Source organism: Nomascus leucogenys, chromosome 16, assembly GCF_006542625.1.
Source record: "Nomascus leucogenys isolate Asia chromosome 16, Asia_NLE_v1, whole genome shotgun sequence".
Classification (NCBI taxonomy): Eukaryota; Metazoa; Chordata; class Mammalia; order Primates; family Hylobatidae; genus Nomascus; species Nomascus leucogenys.
Window position 1 is genome coordinate 20,620,818 of NC_044396.1, and position 14,677 is coordinate 20,635,494.

The window sequence follows — 14,677 nt, forward strand, 5'->3', positions numbered from 1 at the left end:
CTGTATTAGTTTTGTGTTGTCGTTAATGAATACCTGAGGCTGGGTAATTTATAAAGAAAAGAAGTTTATTTGGCTCACAGTTTGCCAGGGTCTACAAGCATGGCAACAACATCTGCTTGGCTTCTGGTGAGGACTCAGGAAGGTTTTATTCATGGTGGAAGATGGAAGAGGAGCAGGTGTGTCACCCGGTGAGAAAAGGAGCAAGAGAAAGATGCCAGGGTCTTTTAAATGCCAGCTCTTTCATGAAATAATAGAGTGAGAACTCACTCATTACCCAGGGAGGACACTAAGCCATTCATAAGGGATCAATCCCCTTGACCCAAAAACCTCCCATTAGGCTGCAGCTCCAACATTGAAGATGACGTTTCAACATGAAATTTGGAAAGGACAAGCATCCAAATCATGTCAGAGACATAAAACATAATTGAAATTCAGGATAACAGTATTCAGTCAAATCTTATATGGTTTATCACGAACAACTTTCAATTTAGTTTGTTGAAGCATACCTCTCACCCATGGTAATGTCTACAAATTTCTTTTCTTTCATTCTTTACTCCCAGTTTTATTGTACATATCTATAATTTTCTTTAATATCCTATTATGTTACAACTTATTAGCTTCTATTCATTTCTCCTTCATACTCAATTGCATTTCCAATTTGAGTATTTATAGTATTTGGAGGGCTGAACACAGGTGGCTGCATTATTATTCTGTTATTATTACTAGAGCTCTAAAATTTTAGATAAAGTCTTACATACTACCAGCCTTAGATTTTCATATATGCTTGATCTTAATTAAACATTGAGGATGTTACATACTTGACCTGAACCAAAAACATAAAAGCAATAACCTTAGAGATGAAAGCCAGAAGATGTCCCAGAAAAGAAGAGAACATTGCTATTAATGGTAACCGGGGAACTGGCAGAGAGATTTTAGTAATTTCAAAACAAAGTCTTTTGAAATATTGCTAATATATTCTAACACCAGCACAATTAATTCAGAATATATTATAAAAGGGGCAGTGTATAGCTATGTTGTCTTTGTACATAATATACATACACACACTCACCTGAGTATCCCAATTTGTCTGTGAAATATCTCTACTCTTTTAAAAAACTCATCCAATAAAATGGTATAACAGTTAAAAGATATTTATGCATTTACCAAATAGGTCCTTATCTTCAATGATTGCCATCTCAACTTCTTTTTCAGTAATGATTGTGCATGTGAAAGGAACTTGAAGAAGGATGCTAATCTCACCAAAGGATTCCTTCGCCTTAAGTTTCCCCATATAAACAAGTTTTTGAGATCTTTTCTGTTAAAAAAATATATTATTGATGTTTAATGCAACTGCTTCCATATAATGAATAAGTATTGTTTTTATCAGAAACTCACTCATAAACCATTTTACTAAATGATATTTAAAATAAATAAGCAATTGTATTTAAATTAGAGAAAAATTTACTTACATAGGTGTTTCAATTATATTAGAGCAATAGTAAATTCATAGATAACTTAGGCATATCTAAGGTAATTGAAAGCATTGTTATTTAGAATCCACAAAGATGTTTAGGAAATATTGAACTAATTCCACTTTTCAAGGATCTAGGATATCATTTTGTGAGCATAGTTTCATTTAAGATGTTTTGTCAACTACCATTTGTTACATCAGCCCTAGTCACAAGGCACTCTTGTTGAACCCACAGGGAAGAAGGAAAATAAGCAGAAAATGCCAGGGCCAGAACCGATGGTATTAAATCAAAAAGGAGGGATTATTCCCTGTCTTTTCTGTTTAAGTACAAAAGAAACATGGAAAATGAGTTTGACTCAGGGAACTAGAATTTTGGTTCAAATACGAGACCTTGTTGACAAGGGCCTACAGGATGTTTAATATGAATGGTTCTGGAGAAAATGTTGAGACCTCAAATTACCTTTGCTGGGAGATTTGCTAGGAGTTGATGACCACTAAGATATATAAAAGAGAATATAGCCCTCAGGTAGGAAAGTGACAAGAACTTGGAAGAGGCGAAAGCATTTACTAAGTATCCTGGAGTCAAATTCAATATAACTTGAATATTTGCACCTATATAAATGGCAAATCTTTACACTGAATATGACTAGTGCAGCAGAATTCAAGTTAGTTTTGATATTTAATTGAATTCCACTGAAGATTCCCTGACCAACTAATGATTAGTTCTAACTTCTATCACAATAATTATATATTTTTGCCTGTTCTAGAACTTCATAAAAATGGAATTATACAGAACGTGCTCATTCAGGTTTGGCATTTTGGCCCAACATAATATGTTTGAGATTCTTACAAGTATCCAGAATTACTTTTACTGCTATGTGGCATTTTATAGTATAAATATACTGAAACATTTCTATTCATTCAACTGTCAGTAGACATGTGGATTACTTCCAGTTTTTAGTTTGTAAGAATTCATATAAGTTTTTTCTTTTTTTTTTTTTTTTTTTTTGAGACAGAGTCTTGCTCTGTAGCCAGGCTGGAGTGCAGTGGCACAATCTCGGCTCACTGCAACCTCCGCCTCCCAGGTTCAAGTGATTCTCCTGCCTCAGCCCCCTGAGTAGCTGGGACTATAGGTGTGCATCACCACACCCAGCTGATTTTTGTATTTTTTAGTAAGGACAGGGTTTTGCCATGTTGGCCAGGATGGTCTCGATCTCCTGACCTTGTGATCCGCCTGCCTCGGCCTCCCAAAGTGCTGGGATTACAGGCGTGAGCCACCATGCCCAGCCCTAGAAGTCATATAAGTCTTTGTGTAGACATATGTTTTCACTTCTCTGGAGAAACTATCTGAAGTGGAATTAGGTCAAATGATTAAGTGCATCTTAGCTAATCTGGTATGTTTGTAGTAGTACCTGGCTAATGGTTTTAATTTGCATTTCTCTGATGAATAAGAATGTAAAGCATATTTTACTGTGTTCATTGATCATCTGTATATCTTACAAATCAATATATCTTACAACTTATATTCTTGTATCTTATAACTAAACCAAAAACAAACACAAAAATTTCCAAAAATTGAATAGAAATTTCGCAAAGTAATACAAATGAATGTCTAGTAAGTACATGAAAAGGTGTCTAACACTATTCTTTAGAGTAGATTAATTGATTAAAAATACATAAGTTGAAAACTTACCACTTTATTTGATTGTAGTTTCACAAATCCTATAATACTTCTATAAATGTTACAACATCCAGAGTTAATATAACCCACAAAAGAAATTATATTTCCACTTTCCACTATCACTGAAAAGAAAAGAGATAGTTCATTTCACACATTCTTGCCTTTAAGAAATTATTTTAGATATTTTAACAACAAAAGTTAATGTATTTATTTCAATAACTATGAATGGTAAGTTTCTTAATAGATTCCAGTTTATAGACAGTACTTAATACAAGATTTAAAAGATTATGCCCAGTATTTGTATCTGTAACATAATACATGTGACATTACAAACACTGACAAGACTTTGGCAGTAAAGGCACTGATATGCTAGTATACTGTATGATGCAGGAAGGAAAGGGGAATATGGAAGAAAACTTGATCTGTAGCATTTGCTGAGTTCCAAGGTATAAATATTTCCACCATGGCTCATTTGAAATTTCTGATAGTTTAATAACCAACTCACAATATTGATAAATATTTGAAAATTCGCTTCCCAGAGCCTGTATCTTGGGCTGTACTAACACTCTACTGATTATAGTAATATAAAACAAGGGCTTTGAGGCCACATTGGCCCAGTTTGAACCTACTTTGCTACTTCCTATGTCACCTTAGATAAATGACATAACCCCTCTGATCTTCAAATTTTTCATCTTTAAAATGGAAAAATTAATTAAGAGTCCTTACTTTAAGGCTTATATAACCACATGGGGCATATAAAGTATTTAGCATGTTGCCTGGTACATAGTATAACACAGTATCATGTTATTACAATAAATTGAAGTTATTATCATTATTCTTTCAAACTTATAAAGTCACTCTAAGGCCAAGATACAGTTGAAGGTGAACTCTATTATAACTTTGTAACTATCAATGTATTAAAATAAAAATCCCTTGATCTACATAACATTTTAAATTATCACCATGATTTAAATACTTAAATCAATTGGTAATATATAAATTAAAATTAGTATTTCAAAATATTTTCTACTTTATGTATTCTGAAACATATCAATATTTAATTCTGAAAACTTTAAACATAGCAGTAGTAACCTAAATATAAAGACACATATGTAACTTTCTCATAATTTTATAAAGTATATAAACTCTTAAAAACAAGTTTTTCCATCACCTGAAGGCATTCCTATGTTTTCTAGCATAAAAGAGCGTATGTCAACATAATAAAAATTATTGATGTTACCAAAATAATAAAGAAACTAGAGCACAGTATAATTCTTTAAAAATTATGGCTAAAATAAGAACATGGTAACAATTGCTAAATATAATTTACCACCAGCAAAAAATAAACATCAACATACAATGGAATAAGTACTTCAAGATAAATGAAGTGGGATTCAATAATTTTGCTGGCATAATTATGAGGATAGTCTATCTTTTTCTCCTCATGTAATAGTTACTTCAAAGTTTATAATAAAAATTAGAAGGTTATTCTACTGTTGTCAATCATTTATTTTGTTTAAATAAAAATTTATGGTAACTCTTCTATTGTCTTTTTTTTTACAGCAGAAAATATTAAAATTATCTTACAATGTAAAAGTATAACGTATGCGTAGAATTATGTGAAACATTTTCTCACAGATTTTTCTCTTAAAAGTAAGAGGAACTCCTCTATCAAAACATATGATAGTAGAAACTATGTAACTTCTTTTAGTCAATCAGCAAGGATATAAAGAAAGGCATAGAGGCTCCTAGCAATTGTTATAGATAAGTTAATAATGCACTTAAACATGTACTAAAGAAATCCATTATTTTTAACTATCAGACCTGTACTACTGTAATTCTTAAAAGTCAAACCCTATGTAGATCACAGAGAAGTAAATATAACAACAAAGAGGAGGAAGGCCACAGGAATTTTTCTGTGTGTTGAAGTCAAGCCAAAACTAGAAAAGCCAAACCATCGCTACAAAATCTATGACACAGTCTCATTCCCCAGAGGGGGAATTGGCTACTTGAATCATTGTCTATGATCTTTATGATAACCACAGCAAATGTTCATCTCAATGAAGACAATACTGCAAAACCCTTCTGACCTAGGCAAAAAGCTTGAATTTAAATAAACATCATATATTCTGGTCAGGTGCGGTGGCTCATGCCTGTAATCTCAGCACTTTGGGAGGCCGAGGCGGGCAGATTATCTGCAGTCAGGAGTTTGAGACCACCTGGCCAACATGGCGAAACCCCATCTCTACTAAAAATATAAAAACTAGTCGGGCGTGGTGGTGCACACCTGTAATCCCAGCTAATCGGAAGGCTGAGGCAGGGGAATAGCTTGAACCCAGGAAGCAGAGGTTGCAGTGAGCTGAGCTTGTGACACTGCACTCCCACCTGAGCGACAGAGTGAGACTCTGCCTCAAAAAAAAAAAAATTGATCTTCACACTTAAGTAAGAACATTTAAATATTAATATTACTATTTTGGACTAGAAACAGAATCATGCAATTACTCCCTACCCTCATTGTTGTTCCTAATTTTACTCATTCAGCCTCCGATCATGTTTTCCATTTTTAAGAACTTATGCTGTCAAGATAAATGTTGTTTGCATAACCTTTCCTCCTCCCTTATATAGAAAATGACAACTAACATACAATGATCTGCAGGATTATAACACATTTTTAAATGAAAAGACTTAATCATGAACTATATAGACCAAATTGTATTTATTATTATCTCAAGGTCATATTCATTTATGTTTACAAAATGTAGTGGAACTTGTAGTTAAAAGTAATATTTTAAAGACCCTTATCAAGACTCAGACTCGAAAGACCTGAAAGCATTAGATCATCATGAAAAGAACAAACTTGAATTTATCTTAAGGCAAATGAAAAGAAGAATATCAGAAGGATTCACAGAAATTAAACATCAGGCCTTGTTCCTTTTCTTTCTGTTGTTTATCATATGCCCAGAAATAGTCCCAAGTCTAATAAAATCATTTTATTCTAATTCTAAATTAAGCCAGAAGAAGTTATGATAAGAAGAATAATTCCCTACTGGCTATTAGCATCAGCACTGGGATAGTGAAGGTCTCAGTTTAAATAGAAACTAATGATTAGAGAGATTATTAAAGGACATCTTCTTATTTTAAGATAAACCTCAGTCTACTAGTCTAACATACCAAAACAGGTTTGGAACAGGAATATATCTCAGGATGGACAATGCTGAGGCAGCTTTGAGCATGACATCCATTAGCTGAATGGATTCCTCTCCTTGTAAAGATAGACTATGAGAGGAAGAAAAGTATAAAGTAATAGTACCAATTAATATTATCTTTGAACTTTATTTTCCCTTTTGAGAATGTTTTCTGAATATATTCTCCTTCCAAATATATATAGTTTGTTTTAAAAATATTAAGAAAGAACTTGGTTAGAAAGGGCTTTAGATCTCTGTAATAGTCCATACCAATGCAAATACCATGTAAACATCAATACTTTACCCAATATTAAACACTACTTCTTTATTATTAAAAATGTATATTTATTTGCAGATAAATATAGATAGCATTTATAGCCCTGTAGAGCAAATTCTTAAAGATAAGTGCATCTGAGAATAATGAAGTTTTGATTAATTTCCAATTATACAATGCCTTCTGAATTCTATGGCACATTTAAAGAGGCTGTTCTCCTAAAGAATGAATACTATACATAAAATATCCTTTGTATATTAAGTACCTGTCACTTGGCATAAGAAAAAAATAAATGTACATTTATCTAATGTTAGAAATGTGTGATTTGGAAAACAGTTATAGACAAACCTGAGGTAATCTAGAGAAATACGAATTAAAAAATTAAATTTTGAATATGCCTCAGAGACTTCCAAAGAACTTACAAAATAATATATTTATAGAATTAGTCACAGAAATTATCAGAATATGGTTACTCACTGCAAAATAGGGAAGGTGAAGAAGGGCAATATTTGGTGTTAGAGATCCCCTCTTACTATCTATTGCTCCCACATTTACCCCATTCTCCCCTTCTCAGCAGGCAACATAGGAAAAATGCTAGGGCTATGGAGCCCTACAGATCAAGGAAGAAGAGATTATCCAGATTTGATGTCCAGCCCAATAACCAATTAAACCATACATTTACCTCATCTTTCTTACCAACTTTAAATCTTTGCCCAAATCTCACATTCTCAGTGAGATCGCCGTGACTACTCTATACTGCTCTTTCTAGCTTTTTCATCCTTCTCTGTTGCTATCTCCAAGGTTTGTGTTGCCATCTAAGTTATTGATTTGTTTATTGCACTTATTGTATATTATATTTACTAGCCATTAGGATGCAAGCTCCATCAAGGCAAGGATATTTATCTTTTGTTCACTTATGTATCTACATATAGGCACTGAACAAATATTTGTTGGATGAATGCATATTCTCAAAAATCTCAATATTAAACAAAGGTTTTCTTGAGCATAAGAAAAACCTCAGAATATGGTGGCTTAGATTTTTCTGAACCCTTCCCCAAGTAGTCCTCCTAAAAATTCAGGATAAAATATTTAAAACCATATGAGGTGGCAGAACAGCAACAGAATTTATCAAAAAACATGAATAAAAAGAAAGTGTACAGTTAGATCTGTCTGGAGGTGGGTAAGAAAGCCCTGGAGGCAGTGGCAACGTATGTGTGAAAGATCAAATATGGAAATCCTCCTGCATAAGCCCCCAAAGAGCAATCAATACTCTCAGTGGGTGAACTGGAAAAAGCCCACCTCAGAGAAAGAGCTCCTGGAGATATTTTCCTCTCTTGGTCCTGGCTCTGAATTAAATGAAAAAAGAAAAAGGTAACAAGTCTCTGAAAATTTCTCACTCATGATATTGGGGCTAGAGTCCATACCACCTGTGAGGTAGTAAAATCCTTTAACTAAACATTTATTTTCAAACCATACTGGGTTTTAGTGACTCTGAATGCTTGGAATAAAGGAAAATAAATTATTTCTGAATGAATTAACCTTATCCCAAGCTTCAAAGAATCTCTCTATATAATAAGATGCTATTTTAGGGAATATAAAATCTCAATGAAATATATGCTTTATTAGCAAATATATTAGTATATCAGCACATAGTCACTATACTCTTAAAAACATGTCTACATACATATATATATATGCAGACACACTATTATACATGTTTGTGTATATATATGTATACTTTCTATGTGTAGCAAATATACACATATATAGAGACATCATGATGATGAAATAGCAAATATAAGACTACACTTATGGAAGAAAAAGAGACTCATAATTGGCCAATTGGATTACAAAAAATAACTGAATAGAAATTTTAGAAAAAATACAATTAATAAAAGTATTATTAAATGAGTTAAATATTAAACAAATATCAAACCTGGATTCTCAAATTTTATGAAGAAAATTAAGTATAATGGCTAGGCGCGGTGGCTCACTCCTGTAATATCAGCACTTTGGGAGGCTGAGATGGGCGGATCACCTGGAGGTCGGGAGTTCAAGACCAGCCTAACCAACATGGAGAAACCCCGTCTCTACTAAAAATACAAAATTAGCTGAGCGTGGTGGCGCATGCCTGTAATCTCAGCTACTTGGGAGGTTGAGGCAGGAGAATTGCTTAAATCAGGGAGGCAGAGTCTGTGGTAAGCCAAGATCTCACCATTGCTCTCCAGCCTGGGCAACAAGAGTGAAACTCTGTCCCCCAACCCAAAAAAAGAAAATTAAGCATAACATGACTTTTTATATTATAATCAGGGCCATGAAACTGTAACACAACCAATATATTTCCATTTCAAAGAACTATGCATTTCAATATCAGTTTATTTTAATCAAAATTTAGAAATTAAATAGTCGCCTCTTTATGCAAGGTAGAAATACTCCTTAACTGCTTTTTATTTTCACTAGTCAACAGACTTAATTACTCTGGGTATACTCATCAAGATTTTTATTGATATTCTGTTGAAATCACAACTAGTTTTGGTGGAATTTTATGTTTTTGATATTCCAATTTAATTTTTAAGTTTTTTTAATGTTTACTTCATAAAGAGCTTGCACTTTCATTAATTTTCTTGCTTAGTTCAGTTTTGAATCTCTACAATTCTGACACTATTTAAGTGATACTTCTCATTATTTTGAACACTTATTGTTGATTATATAAATTATGACTTATTGATTGCCTGAAATGAAAATTGATTCTTGTTGATGTAGTCAGAGGGAAGGTTTTAAGGAAAAGACGGACAATTGACCCAAAGTCAATTACATTTAGACATCACAGTCAAACGAAGTCAAGTGACTGATACATGGGGGACTTCTGGCTATGCAGAAGGGGTAGAGCACCAAAAAAGAATTTAGATAGCAGTACCAAATGACTGATTAGATGCTAAGCAAGTAGAAACATTAAAAGGGAAACGTTTCAAATAATGTAAGAATTGTATGACTACCAAGTTCCAAAAATATGTATGATTCACTAATATAACCCTTCAGTTTTTCTAGCACTATGTTGAATCTAAATACACATGGAAGGAGGTACTTAAATAGATAAGTGTATATACTTCATTTCAATAAGATATTGTGTGTTAGGGAAAGTATGTTCAGCCTGACATTCTGAATCAAAATTCTATTTTAGCTGAAGTAGTTAAATGACTTTGTGTCACAGAGTTTGTCAGAGTATCAAAAGAGATAATCTAACTTAATGTGTAAGGCACAGTGCACTATAATTAGTGCAAAATCAATAGAAGGAAAATATTTTCATATTTGTGTCAAAAGGAGAAGTTTCTAAGTTTTCAGTTTCAGTAATCATATTTAGTCACACATTCTAGTTAATCAGGGTAACTGTCCATTTAAATATTATACACTGATTAGTTACCTCATCCTAACACTACCTAACTACCTATAGTGATTTCAGTTCAATTATTTAAGCAGCATTGTTTCAGAGATGAATAACTACTATTAATTGAACTGGTCAAAGGAAGTACATGGATGGTACTATACAATGCATTCACTCATTTGTACCAAGTGTACAAATGATTAATTTTTTCGTTATGTGAAATAATGACTTACCTGATTAATTTCACAATAATTAATTTAGATTCAAGACATATTCTGCTTGGTTTATATTACAGTAGCAGGTAAACCATTTGTAGTAAAGAGATTAATTTTATTACATCTTGGTTATTTAAACTCAAATGAATTCGATCACTGTATGTAAAATCATATTTCATACAGATATTGGTGATCCAACCTTCATTTTTGTACACAATACTGACAGTGAAAAAAGTGAAAATTTTTAAAAATTATTTTTCAAAACAATCTTAAAATGATATGATAAAATTCATTTCTATTTTTAAACTGAAATGTTCATGTTTTTCTTATTAGACTTTGTAAACTCCTTCTTAATACATCTCTTTTGTAATAGTATTTTTGATTATTCTGAAACTATTATTTTCCCCTTAATCTCATTATTTTGTATATAGAACCACTGAATAAAAATTGCTTACCCATATTTTCTTCCTATTGATATTTCGTTAATAACTAGCTCATTTGAAATAATTTTTGACATATTATGTTGGGTTAAATAACTTGATTATTTTCCCTGTTTATACAGATAATTTTCTAACACATTTTATTTTAAAAATTACTGGCCTTTTCCCACTGATTTGTGACACTTCCTCTGTTACAAACTGCATACCATTCTATACATTAGAATATTGAATATCTAGCGCTCAAATCAAAACTAAGCAAAGAGCATGAAAAAGTTGTTAGAGCTTTTATAGGAAGCAATTGATAATATGTATCAAGAATGATATATTTATACACATTGAGGAAATACCATTAATTGTACAAAATTTTCTTAAGAAAAAAATCAGGTAAATATCTACATATTTATATATTAAGTATACAAAACTGTATTTCAGACATTTTAGGCAATGTAAATGGTAATCAAAAGGTAAATGATTAAATTATGAAAACCCATAGAATATATTATACTGCCAATAAATTAATAATTTTTAAAATGATTACTGATAGAAATATGCTCACTTTTCAATGTACAATGAAAAAGTGTTCCACTAACTTTATAGTATTCAACTTTGTTAAAATGTACAAAAGCTCTCTGCTCCTTAATTGAAAACCTAAACAACACATAGGAAAGGTTAACAGGAGATGTTGACAAGAGTATAATTGTAAGTTACGTATGTTTTATAATCTGTTTTTTGTTGCAGGAAGTCAGGGACCCCGAATGGAGGGACCGGCTAAAGCCATGGCAGAAGAACATAAGTTGTGAAGGTTTCATGGACATTTATTAGTTCCCAAAATTAATACTTTTATAATTTCTTACACCTGTCTTTAAACTCTTAATCTCGTCATTTTCGTAAGCTGAGGATGTATGTCACCTCAGGACCCTGTGATGATTGTGTTAACTGTACAAATTGTAAAACCTGTGTTTGAACAATATGAAATCTGATTGTAAAACGTGTGTTTGAACAATATGAAATCAGTGCACTCTGAAAAAGAACAGAATAACCGCGATTTTCAGGGAACACGGAAAGATAACCATAAGGTCTGACTGCCTGCGTGGTCGGGCAGAATAGAGCCATATTTATCTTCTTGCAGAAAGCAAGTAGGAGAAACATCGCTGAATTCTTTTTGCAGCAAGGAATAACCCTGGGGAAGGAATGCATTACTGGGGGTAGGTCTACAGACGGCAGCTCTGGGAATGTCTGTCTTATGCAGTTGAGAGAAGGACTGAAATATGCCCTGGTCTCTTGCACTACCCTTGGGCTTGCTTGGATTGGGAAATTCCAGCCTGGTGAATTCTAGTCAGACCGGTTCTCTGCTCTCAAACTCTGTTTCCTATTAAGATGTTTATCAAGACAATGCGTGCACAGTGGGACATGGACCCTCATCAGTAATTCTAATTTTGCCCTTGCCTTGTGATCTTTATGGCCCTTTGAAGCATGTGATCCTTGTGACCTACTCCCTGTTCGTGCGCCCCCTCCCCTTCTGAAATCCCTAATAAAAACTTGCTGATTTTGTAGCTCAAGGTCGCCATCACGGTCCTACCAATATGTGATGGTACCCCCAGAGGCCCAGCTGTAAAATTATCTCTCTTTGTACCCTTTCTCTTTATTTCTCAGACTGGCTGACACTTAGGGAAAATAGAAAGAACCTACGTTGAAATATTGGGGGCTGGTTCCCCTGATAGTTTTTCTCAAATGTATACATAAAGTTTACATTATTTTCATAATTATACAACATAATTACATTTTCTAAAATAATTTTAAAATAACTGATTCATAATGTAGTATCTGAGAGAAATATACTCTAATTAAAGAATACAAATAAATTGGTTTTGAACAAGACAGTGGAATAGGAAGCCCCAGACTCTTACTCCTCCCATGGAGACACTAATTCAACAAGAATACACAGATGAGTTTTCTTTTTTTTTTTTTTTTGAGATGGAGTCTTGCTCTGTTGCCCAGGCTGGAGTGCAGTGGCACAATCTCAGCTCACTGCAAGCTCTGCCTCCTAGGTTCTGGCCATTCTCCTGCTTCAGCCTCCTGAGTAGCTGGGACTACAGGTGCCTGCCACCATGCCCGGCTAATTTTTTGTATTTTTAGTAGAGACGGGGTTTCACCGTGTTAGCCAGGATGGTCTGGATCTCCTGACTTTGTGATCTGCCCACCTCGGCCTCCCAAAGTACTAGGATTACCGGCTTGAGCCACTGCACCCAGCCCAGATGAGTTTTCTTTGTAAGAAACCCAGAAACCCATTAAGAGGCTTCTGTACCTGGATGAACATGAAACCACCACACAGATTCTTAGTCTGTTTCATACTGCTATAATAGAATATCTAAGACTGGGTAATTTATAAAGAGCAGAAACCTATTTTTTCACAATTCTGGAAGCTGATAACACCAATATCAAAGCACCAGAAAGTTTGGTGTCTGGTAAGGGTTTGCTCTCTACTTCCAAGATTATGTCTTGTTGCTACATACTCCAGAGGACAGGAAACACTTTTCTTCACAAGAGATCAGAGCAAAAGGAAAAGAGAGAGCAAGAGGGATTGGGCTTGCCCTTTTATGATTGCACCAATCCCGTCAAAGAGGGTGGAGTCCTCATGATTCAATTACTTCTTAAACGTTCCACCTCTTAATACTATTACAACAGCAATAACATTTTAATATGAATTTTGTAGATGGCAAAGATTCAAACCATAGCAGAGGACTATTAGAAGAGTTTACACTACCCTCTTGTCATAGTATTTCTACACCCAGCACAGCACTATGTGATTAAGAGAAAACTCCCAGCAACCAGTTTCCCCCTAGGGATGGAAAAAAAGACTGGAACATACAATGTTCACACTTTTAAAGATGATAGGAGCTGCCAGAGGAATAGACATTGTCTCATCTCTCTCAGAGCACTGATGAGACCCAGCATACTCTAGATATCCAGGTGTCATTGAGAAAAAAAGAGCTGGGAAGCATTCTGCTTCTCCAGAGGACCAGTGCTACAATAAGCAGACACTAGGGAGGGCAAGAGGTTATGAGTGCCTAAGGGGAAAAACCAAAAATAGAAAATATCTTGAATTAGAAATTTACAAGCATAAGTCCAAGAAGATACATCTGAAGAAAAGGCTTGAGAAGCCCAAAGAAACTCTTGCCAGGCTAAGTGATAAAAAGTCCTTCCCTGTATGAACCTATGTATGAAAAATTAAAGAGATAGATAGTTGTATTTTCAAATACTCAGATACTAACACATATTTATAAGAAACATGAAAAAAACGGGAAAACTGATTATTCAAAATATAAATAAATAAATAAAACTTCAGAAACTGACACTAAAGAAATGGAGGTATAGGAGTTACCCAACAAAAAATTCAAAATAATCATAAGCAAGCTAAGAAAAACAATATGTGAACAAAATAAAAATTTTGATAAGGAGAAAATATAAAAAAGAATCAAATGTTATAACTCAGGAATAGAATATCTGAATTAAAAATTCACTAGAGGGGATTAACAGCAGACTTTATCAAGCAAATTAATCAGTGAACTTGAAGATAGGTAATTTGAAATTTTCCTGACAGAAAAGCTTAATAACAAGCAAAAGGAAAAAAAAACAACAACAGAAAAAGAGTAAAAGAGTGAAGAAAAATTAAATGATTTATGGATATCATCAAGGTGACCAACATGTGCATTATGAGAGTTCCCGAAGGAGAAGATGGAGAAAGAAACAGAAAGTTTATGTAAAGACATAAAGGCTGAAAACTTTCCAAACCTGGGGAAAGAAGTGGACATCCAGATTCAGGGAGCTCAATGCCTCCAAAATAAAATAAATCAAAAGAACTCCACACCCATACAGATACAGAATCAAAGACAATTTGATTTTGATAGGCAAATTGTCAAAAGTCAAAGACAGAGTTAATTTTGAAAGCAGCAAGAAAAATATGAATTATCACATACTAGGAAACCTCCATATGACCATCAGTAGATTTCTCAGCAGAAACATTGAAGG

The 14,677-nt window shown here is 33.6% G+C and overlaps 1 protein-coding gene across 1 annotated transcript in view; it reads right to left on the bottom strand.

Moving 5' to 3' along the window:
* CNBD1 (cyclic nucleotide binding domain containing 1) overlaps positions 1–14,677 on the bottom strand; it is a 511,334-nt gene that overhangs the window by 22,315 nt on the left and 474,342 nt on the right. The window contains exons 9-10 of the mRNA XM_003268271.3: positions 3,165–3,274; positions 1,165–1,315 (exon numbers count right to left, since the gene is read on the bottom strand). Coding sequence (XP_003268319.1) covers positions 1,165–1,315; positions 3,165–3,274 — 261 coding nt within the window. The remainder of the gene's footprint in view (positions 1–1,164; positions 1,316–3,164; positions 3,275–14,677) is intronic.